This window comes from Danio aesculapii, chromosome 4 (assembly GCF_903798145.1).
Source record: "Danio aesculapii chromosome 4, fDanAes4.1, whole genome shotgun sequence".
In the NCBI taxonomy this organism is placed as follows: Eukaryota; Metazoa; Chordata; class Actinopteri; order Cypriniformes; family Danionidae; genus Danio; species Danio aesculapii.
Window position 1 is genome coordinate 47,111,735 of NC_079438.1, and position 10,234 is coordinate 47,121,968.

The 10,234-nt window shown below is 35.7% G+C and overlaps 1 protein-coding gene and 1 long non-coding RNA gene across 3 annotated transcripts in view; one reads left to right on the forward strand and one right to left on the reverse strand.

Moving 5' to 3' along the window:
* braf (B-Raf proto-oncogene, serine/threonine kinase) overlaps positions 1-1,389 on the forward strand; it is a 27,894-nt gene extending 26,505 nt beyond the window's left edge. For both annotated transcript variants that reach the window (XM_056455857.1, XM_056455855.1), the window contains one exon: positions 1-1,389. In XM_056455857.1, coding sequence (XP_056311832.1) covers positions 1-23 — 23 coding nt within the window. In that variant the 3' untranslated portion in view covers positions 24-1,389.
* LOC130223130 (uncharacterized) overlaps positions 1-9,720 on the reverse strand; it is a 26,035-nt gene extending 16,315 nt beyond the window's left edge. The window contains exons 1-3 of the long non-coding RNA XR_008836580.1: positions 9,527-9,720; positions 8,291-8,386; positions 3,524-3,602 (exon numbers count right to left, since the gene is read on the reverse strand). This is a non-coding gene — a long non-coding RNA (uncharacterized LOC130223130). The remainder of the gene's footprint in view (positions 1-3,523; positions 3,603-8,290; positions 8,387-9,526) is intronic.
* Positions 9,721-10,234: the final 514 nt, after the last annotated feature.

Here is a 10,234-nt window from a genome sequence, read left to right on the forward strand (position 1 = left end):
GAGAATTCACAGCGTTTAAATAATGCTGCAAATCCTAAACCTCCATCCCTTGTCAGTTTTTAAGACGTCTTGTGTTCCTACGGTGGGTTCATCCATAACAAAACAGAAAAAGGACAAGTTTTCAAAGAATGTGCTGTTTTTCTTCCTCTTTACCCGAAGAGCTGCGGCCTCAACGGAATTGCATTAAAATAAAAACATCTCTGCAGGGTGTCATTTTACAAAAAAAATAAATGTCATAAGCATCACCGGACAACTCTTAATACAGCATACAATGGAGAAGGAAAAACAAAAGACTGATCCTGATCACTGGAAAAAGAAACAAACCCGAATAGGTCAAATAGCAGGGATTAAATAAAAGAGAGATGAATGAGTTTGGGATGAATGGAACACAAGCCCTGCCTTTGCTCCGCCCCTGGAGGGGAAGAACACACAGCACTGGCCAATCAGAAAACGGGGTCCGTATTTGGACCAGTGGTGTGGAAAAAAGAGAGAAAAGATGCCGTGAAATGCCTGTCGTGAAAAGATGCTGGAGGTCAGAAAATAACCTGAACGATATTTAGAAACGGTTCGTTCGTTTGCAAAACTTTAATGTGACGTCACCTATGGCTGGAGTTGCTAATATTACAATATTTTTTTCTTAAGGGTCATAAGTTGTAGATAAACAGACCCACTTTTTGGTTACAGCTAGTTTGTGAGCAGAGGTAAATGAAGATACCATTAAAAATACTTTTTTATATACATGTATACGTTATTCAATAGGTTTTTTGCTTTTAATTTTTTGTCAAGGCAAACTCTGATGTGTTTTATTTTACGTTTCAACTCCCCACGACTGGGCAAATGTTTTTTGCCTCTTCGATCGGCACAGATATCAGACATTTCCCAGGTGGGCAGATTCAAAGCGGTTTTTGTGCTTCTAGAGAATGTGATTATTCAGTTTTTCGTTTTGCTGCCTTATAGTAGCTGACGTCATGTTTCTGAATAAATTATTATATTATTATTTTAAGTTTCTTGTAGGAAAAAACCCACTGTATAAAGCAAACATAAAGCCTTGCTATGGAGTTCAGATGTGGGCGTGTTTCAGATGTATTTCTGTACTTTTCACTACAAATTTATGCTTAACTGTTGTTATTAGAAGCCATTCCTTTGAGGCCATAATGGTTAACAGAATGTTTCTTTCCTTATTTTTGAGATTTGGTCCATCCACAAGACAACTTTTTCGGACCTTGCACCACTGGATTCATTCCAACTTTTTTTGTTCACAGGTCATGGTTTTTGATGTTGTTGCTTTCATAAATATTTTTTGTGTTACAGACAGGCAGGCCTGCAAAGTTACATTAATTTATATTGCTTTAATTTTATTCTTTTTGTTTAGTGTTTTGCTCTGAGGAGTGTGTCTATATATGTATGTATATATATATATATATATATATATATATATATATATATATATATATATATATATATATATATATATACATGCACATATATTTTCTCACACATTCTGTAATTTTTTTAAATGGACATTACGCAGTGCATCTGTGCACTTTGTATAAATGACTGAAGCAGATAAGCAATTTTGCCTTTTTAAAGACTTAATATATTTTGTCATATGAACAGGTTAAAGCATGGTTACCAGATTGCAAAAGGAATGAAAATCGATTTCAAAAGCAGGCAGGGCCATGGGACACTAAAAACCAAAGCTTAATCCAACCTCCTAACGCCGTCTGTGTCCACCTTAGTCATTGCCGGAGAAAGCTTATCTGGATCTTCGACCAAACCAATTCGTCCTTTGACTCAAACAGGCTTCCAGCTCGCTTTATTGGTCCAAAGACTTCTGCGTCAACCCTCTAAGCATAGCTTTGGGCTGTAGTGACTCTAGCACTGTGTAGCCCTGAAGTTCACCTAGACATTGTGGACATGGAAGTGCCCTCGTAGGAATGCTTTTCGTTATTATTAAAGTCAGTGGCTCCACCTCTCTTTTTTTCCCTCCCTCATATGAAATGACACATTTTTGCTTTCGGCTCCACAAAATGCTTGATGTTGCACAGATAACTGAGGCTCTGCGCTTGGTTCGCCACTCGTGCTCTGTTACAAAAGCGAGGACGTGCCCCATCTTCTTGCTTCTCCTGAGATGGATTGAATTATTTATTTTGGTTCTCATTTTGATTCTTTTTGCAAGGACTACACTCTGTGAATTGGTTCCACCATTTTAACTTGCCATTAAGAAAAGGAGGAGATCCTGTCATTCATAATGGTGGTCAATATTTTCACATGTATAGTTTTTGACGAGACATTTGAATGGACTTCTCTCAGATTAAGCTAGCCAACCTAATGTGGGTTGCGTTTGGAGATCGTACAGGTGTATTTTAAGAGTGCTGTATTTATTTTCTATGGGAATGTTACTGAAGAGGTCTGACTTGCGAAGGATTGATCCTTCCTTGGAATATTTGGGGACCCATTTAATTACAAGTCTATATATATATATATATATATATATATATATATATATATATATATATATATATATATATATATATATATATATATATATATATATATATATATATAACCTCAAAAAAACTTATTTCATTTCCCCCAAACCCCATTTTATTTGCATTTTAAGGCCTTCACCAAAACGTCCATATCACATTCCTTTCTGTTGCCTTGCCTGCACTTTAAACCCCCAACCCCACACCCCCAGTGCAAGTTCATTCAAGTGAGAACTATCATACAAATGTTTGGGAGACTCTTTGTAAATAGCTGTACAAAGAAAGTACTGTCCGTTTGCTAGGAGGCATGGAGATAAAAACAATGAAATGACTTCAAATGTTTCAACTTAAGAAATAAAGGTTAAGAAAAGACATTTTGATAGATGAACTTCTGAGAAAATATTTCTGTGTAAAAATATTTAAGACTGTATTATATAAAAGGAAAAGAGCTTAATGTATTTGTTGTGAATATGAAAAACTGATATATTAAAGAAGTGCATGAAAACTGAGCAATGCTTTTGTGCAGTTATTACAAAGCAAAACGTTGTGTTTAAAAATGTAGTGTGTGTGTGTGTAAAGTTTATGAGGAGCTCAATTTATGAGGAGCTAGATCTGCCCACTTTTCTTACTCAGCCCCTTCAAATCTTTGTCTCAGTTCTTGAGAGAAGGTGCTTTAGGTTAGGCTTCCTAACAGACCATTCCTTATTTTTGTGTCCTTCTTTGTATGCTTTTTTAGTTCTTTAGATAAAAAAAATAAGATCTACTAAATGCTTGATGCAGCATCCAAGGGTGAGTAAATAAGTATAAATACTGTGCGTTTTATTATTAAATTGTATTTATCTTGTTCATGGTTCAGATTGCATATAGTGTTTAAAATTACTTGTGTGCATGAGACTTGTGTCATTAAATTTAATGTACAAATGTAATGTGTTCGTTTTTATCAGAAGCTGTAAACTTGGTGCTACTCTAGTGTTCATTTTATATGTGAAGTAATGAAATGTTATGTAAGAAATGTGTTGGTGTGAGCTCTCAACTTTTCTTGGATTGTCAGTGGATCCTGCATGTCTTCCTCTCTTTCAGACGAGTGTGTCATGTCCAGCTTTAACCCTCTGTCTAGAAGAAAAAGGCACAATGAACGAGGTATTAGTATTTTTTTTTCTAAAATCCATGTATACATTACTATATATTCTCTTGAACTGTATTTTATAATATAGTAGTGTACATTTGAAGTGAATCAAAAACATTGGAGTTGTTTGATAAAAACTTTTTTTATCCACTATATAAAAAAATACTAATAACCTGACATTTTAATTAAACCTTTAATAGTTTTAACCTTATAAAATTTTTACATAAATATGCCTGTTACGCTGTGATTTAACCCATATCTTGAAATGTAAATTGACAAAAGTTATTTGACTTTAACTTTACTTGCATTTATTTGGCTTTCAAGATACATAAAAGTACTTTATCAACATTTTATTTGATGCACATACTAAATGTATCCCGTTGTTGACCCACATGATGCATGTTTTATTCACATTTTTCATTTCATGTCAATTTCAGAGCGTTTCCTGGCTAACGCACAGCGGCGTCAGAGCATGGAGCTTGAGCGAACCCTGCATGCCTTGGATGTTCAGCATCGACGCAACCTGGCAGGGGTTCAAGTTGCACAGAAAGAGTTGAAAAGATCCCTGGATCGTTTTGGTGACCGACATGCTGTAAAGAGGTTTTCTGTGGCTCTGCCTCCAAAATCTTCAGACTATTCAAACCAACCCAAACTGACTTCCTATCAGCCCTGCTGCCCAAACCATATTGTGTGCTCAAGCTGCAACCTACGTCTACGGTTAGCTGACACGCTGACCCACCGTTTCACCCCCAGTCTATGGACCATGTACACCTGCCCCATGGCCTCCTTCTGTTCTGGAGAAATGTATCATATGCCCAGATTTGTACAGCAGCGCAACCTCTCAATATCAGACATCTCTCTCAGATATCTGCCATTTATGTAGTCCACGTAGTGTAACTGAAGAGTTGTTCAGTTTGGAGGTGGAGCTGATGTTGTCTAAGTGCTTATAGCCTGGTTCAAATCATCTACTCCTTTCAGGCTTGACAGCAGGATTGAATAAATGGTGCACAAACACATTAAAATAGAGGGAACTTTTCCAAGGGTTATAAAATCACTCTCTGAAGACACGCATTGTTCCGACTGAAAGCTCTGTTCACATTTTTAGTGCTGTGCACATTCCAGTGCCCTTGAAAGTGTTTCTACGGTCTTGATATTGCACTGATCAGCACTGATTTGGACATTCATTGAGGGTAAATTTACAGTAGGAAACACTAGGAAAACAATTTTGAGCAGTTTAGATAAGCATGTTGTGCTGAATGAAATTACATTTTATCTTCATTCTTGTTTTAGTCTTGTTTAGTTTACATGGAAAAGATGACAGTTTTTGCAACAACTTTGTTGCCCTCTGAAAGCATATATATATATATATATATATATATATATATATATATATATATATATATATATATATATGTGTGTGTGTGTGTGTGTGTGTGTGTGTGTGTTATAAGAATGTATTTATTTTTTATATCTACTATATACTCATATTTAAGATATCCATATGATTTATTTATGATAAAGCACAGATTTGCATTTTTAGTGCCCAAAAATGTCTTTTTGTCTTGTAAATGAATGGCCAAAATAGATTTAAAAAGTTGTCATTTTTGCTTTTATTAATTTCATTTTTATTTGATATACTTTTGGCCTGTTCAGATTAGTGCTGATGTGGTTTAAAGTAGTTGTTAGACTAATGGGTTTCAGGTTGGATTTTCACGTGGGCTCCTCCCACTTGTAAGATTGGCAGGTCACCTGAACATGATTTATCCTTGTTTTAGTTACAAAACAATATATTCTAAAATCCTTTAAGAGATTTTTTATAGACTTTTTAAAAGAGCATAAATGTTCAAATCTTTTTTTTTTATGTTTGACAGTTTTGAATTTTTTTATATGTAGATTGTTAATTATAAATAATATAAATGAATGATCACTAACCCATCTTTATTTTATGAGGGGATTGATTATCATCACCTTTTATTGTCTGTTGTACTAAAAAGCAAAATAAAATCAGATTTCAAACTTGTGTTATAAGTCATTCATATTATTGAGAGACTTTTACTGTGACAGAGTTGTATGACAATAATTTTATAAACTGATTGTTCCTATTCATTTTGTGGCATAACATATTTGATCTGGATCTGAAGCCCAGCTGAGACGTGCATTAACGAATTCTGCGGCATTCTTCAGCTGTGGATAATTAATTGTTTCAAATGGAATGAGGCATGTGTAATCACTTGCATTTGTTGGTTATTTCAATGGGTCAAATAGCTAAACTCATTGATAATGAAACCGTTGGGTCATGGGGACATGGGTTTGAGTCCAGCTTCAGACCCATCAATAAATCCAAACTTGCAAATGTGACTTCCTCCGCATTCAAACAACAGTTCAAGAGCCAGAGCAGCAGAAATCCATTACCCCCTCAACTAAAGGGATAGCTTAATGGTTAGAGGGTCAGACCTGTGAGCGTGAAGTCACAGGTTTAAATACTCGTACTAGCAGGGATTGTAGATGGTCAGCACTATCAATACCATGTAGGTATGGGGGGAAATAAATAAAGAAATAAAAATAATAATAAAACTCAAACGTGGATGTGGGATTAGAACCCAAAACATTGTGATTCAAATGCAAACAAATATCATTAGCACCACTAGGTTTGTGACTGATTGATAATCTTTTAGATTCTTTCAGTCTAATGTTAAGATTTTCCTCACCTATGTTAAAAATTTAAATATACTACACTCGTAAACATAATAAAGCTTCACAAGCTCAGTGGTGCAGAGGGTACTGGTTTGCCGCTGAATCAGAAAGTTATAGGATTGAATCCCACAGTCGCAGGTTTTCCTTTCCTATACCATGTTAACAATGAAAACATACAAAATGCAAAAACAAAGGTAAAAATGTCACTAGCTCAGTGGTGCAGAAGATAATTGTTTGCCTTTAAATCAGAAACTTTTTGGATCAAATCCCACAGTCGCAGGTTTTCCTTACCAATAATATAGCATGTTGACAATAAAAACATACAGAATGCAAAAACACAATGTAAGGTGTCACTAATTCAGTGGCGCAGAAGATAATTGTTTGCCTTTAAATCAGAAACTTTTTGGATCAAATCCCACAGTCGCAGGTTTTCCTTACCAATAAAGTTAAATGTTTACAATGAAAACATACAAAATCCAAAAACACAATGCATGGCATCAGTAGTTCAGTGGCGCAGAAGATAATTGTTTGCCTTTAAATCAGAAACTTTTTGGATCGAATCCCACAGTCGCAGGTTTTCCTTACCAATAATGTAACATGTTTACAATGAAAACATACAAAATGCAAAAACACAATGCATGGCGTCACTAGTTCAGTGGCGCAGAAGTTAATTGTTTGCCGTTAAATCAGAAACTTTTTGGATCGAATCCCACAGTCGCAGGTTTTCCTTACCAATAATATAGCATGTTAAACCATGAAAACATACAAAATGCAAAAACACAATGCAAGGCGTCACTAGTTCAGTGGCGCAGAAGATAATTGTTTGCCTTTAAATCAGAAACTTTTTGGATCGAATCCCACAGTCGCAGGTTTTCCTTACTAATAATGTAACATGTTTACAATGAAAACATACAAAACACAAAAACACAATGCAAGGCGTCACTAGTTCAGTGGTGCAGAAGATAATTGTTTACCTTCAAATCAGAAACTTTTTGGATCGAATCCCACAGTTGCAGGTTTTCCTTACCAATAATGTAACATGTTTACAATGAAAACATACAAAATGCAAAAACACAGCTCATGGCGTCACTAGTTCAGTGGCGCAGAAGATAATTGTTTGCCTTTATATCAGAAACTTTTTGGATCAAATCCCACAGTTGCAGGTTTTCCTTACCAATAATGTAACATGTTTACATTGGAAACATACAAAATGCAAAAACACAATCCAAGCTGTCACTAGCTCAGTGGCGCAGAAGCTAGTTGTTTACCTTTAAATCAGAAACTTTTGGGATTGAATCCCACAGTTGCTGGTTTTGCTTACCCATAATATAGCATGTTAACAATGAAAACATACAAGAGGCAAAAACACCATTTAACATGCTGTAAGCTCCATGGTGTAGCACATAATCGTTTACCTTTGGATCAGCAAGTTTTAGGATCGAATCCCACAGTCGCTAGTTTTCCTTAGCAGCAATAGCAGAAATATACAAAACATGACACAAAGCACCAACAAAACCACACAACAGACTCAGTGTCTCACTTGGTAAAGCACTAGGCTTTCATCACGGAGACCTGGGTTCAAATCCAATCTAACATTAACTGCATTGTGGAGCCGTTGAAAGGTTAAATATAGGCTCTAGCACATAATTAGGTATGTGACTGTGGCTCAGTGGTAGAGCATTGCCTCAAGGGTTAAGAGGTCGCTGGTTCAATCCCAGCCAGATCACTGCGATATGTGTGAGTGTCGGAGTGAATGAAGGGGGAGGATGGAGCGTTCCTCCCCTGACCTACGGGGCCATGTACAGCAGGGGTTATGCTACTTTTTACTAAAAAAATAAATTAGCTCTATAAAAAAGGGGTCCCCGTCCCTTCTCTCCCCGTTTCGGTTACCATCACTTCCTTTCTGGAGGGCATGACCCTCCAGAAAGGAAGTGATGGTAACCGATAGCACAAAACACAAAAAATGAGCGAGAGGTCTTACCTGTCCGCAGCAGATGTCCATCACGCCAGTAAATGTAGTCCAAACGTCCCAAATCGTTGCGCCTGTTGACTGTACAGTCCAAACACGTGCCTCATTCTGTTAAGGTAACAAAAAACCCACAAACATTCAGCATTTAAAAGATTTTTAAAGGAATTTAAGCACACAATTACAACAAAGACCTGTTTAAAACTCACATATGCAGTAATATTTTACCCAATTCAACAATAAAAACTCATAAAACCCTAAAACAAGTCCTCCCTCAAAAACTCTGTGATACACAGTGACAATCATTTGCCTTTAAATGCTAACATTTTGGTTTGAATCCTACAAACACAAGTTTTATTAACCTACATGTGACAAAATGTCAATTTTTAGACATTCAGAAATGCCCAATTCACACATTAAATGCTGAATAAATCCAAAAAGCTTAATAAAATAAAAAGCTGAAGAAATAAGCTTCATATCAATGTATGTTTTGTTAGAATGGGACAATTTTTGACTGAGACACAATTATTTGATTATCTACAATCTGAGCCTTAAAGGTGCTTAGCAATGTATCTTACTAATAAAAAATAGCCAAATAGCCATAACCCATGCAATTTAAGTGGTCCAGGGTAACATTATACTTCAGTAATGCTGTATTAACAATAAACCTTTTATTTTATTTATTTATGTTCTTTATTTTATTTATTTATGATCTTTTTCTCAGTCTACTTCTGATGGCACAACCTACAACTACACGTTTAAACAACAACCTATTCAAACAATGAATATAAACAACAGCAACAACAACAAAACCTTTCTTCCCTCAGCTTTGATGTCAACAAAAATAAATATTTGAGTTTGAATATTTACTCAGTTTTGATCTAGAGAAGACCCCAAGTGAAATCAACACCACAACAAATATGTAAATAAGCCATATGCAATTAAAAGAGCATTATTAACAACTTTAGGACTACAACAACATAAAACACAACATTCTTGCTTTGCAATACCAGTATCAGAAGCCGAATAACTGCTTGTTAGTGAGTTTACCAATACAACAGAATGTAAACAAAGTCTAAAACCCTTCACACTGCCTACAATTATGCTTAACTGACAAATATAAAGCAGTCCTTTTAAAATAACAAGGTTTTAGAGTAAAGACACCATCAAAACGCTGACCTTCAGGTAAAACAACAACAGTGACTGAAGGAGCACCCTACAAAAGCAATAAGATTGAAAACAAACACTTACAGGTGAGTCGTTTGACACTCCAGACTCTCATTATCACATTGTGCGTCCTTATTACGTGTTGATAAGCTGGAAAACGTGTTGTTTATTGTTTTTAAACCATTGTAAGTGAGCTGTCATCTGCAGCATCTGTGTGTAAAACGGTCTAGACATGTTTTCCTGTTTTCCCAACAGAATGTTGTCATTCAGAAGCTCTGAACGTGACTTCGGTTACGCCACCTAGAGGAGCGGAGGAAAACTGCGTTCAGTGACTAGTCTCTCGTGTTACCCGCAGGTGAAGAGATCTGAGATTTTAGCGTCGTGTATTCTTACAAAAACAACGCTGATTTTATCAACGCCATAACTACAAGCAACATGTATCTATCAGTTTCTGGAAATGAAACATTAAATCTCGAGTGTTGCTGTAAGACTGATAAAACATTGTGTTGAACAGGAAAGCACATGGTCAACAAACAAACAAACAAACACACATCAGAGAACAAACGGTTGTGTTTTTGAGTCAGTTATTGTAGATGTGTTTGTTTTATTTCATTGAATGGATGTGTTCAAAACAGTTTTGTGCTGTTTATACGTATATTGCATTTGTATTTGCAGAGTTTTATAGTAAAACTTGAATGGCAATATGGAGGACAGATTTGGACGAATCTTCGTTGCATCAAAATGGCTGCAAGTATATATCTATTAGCTAAATATTTATGTAACATCTCTTTA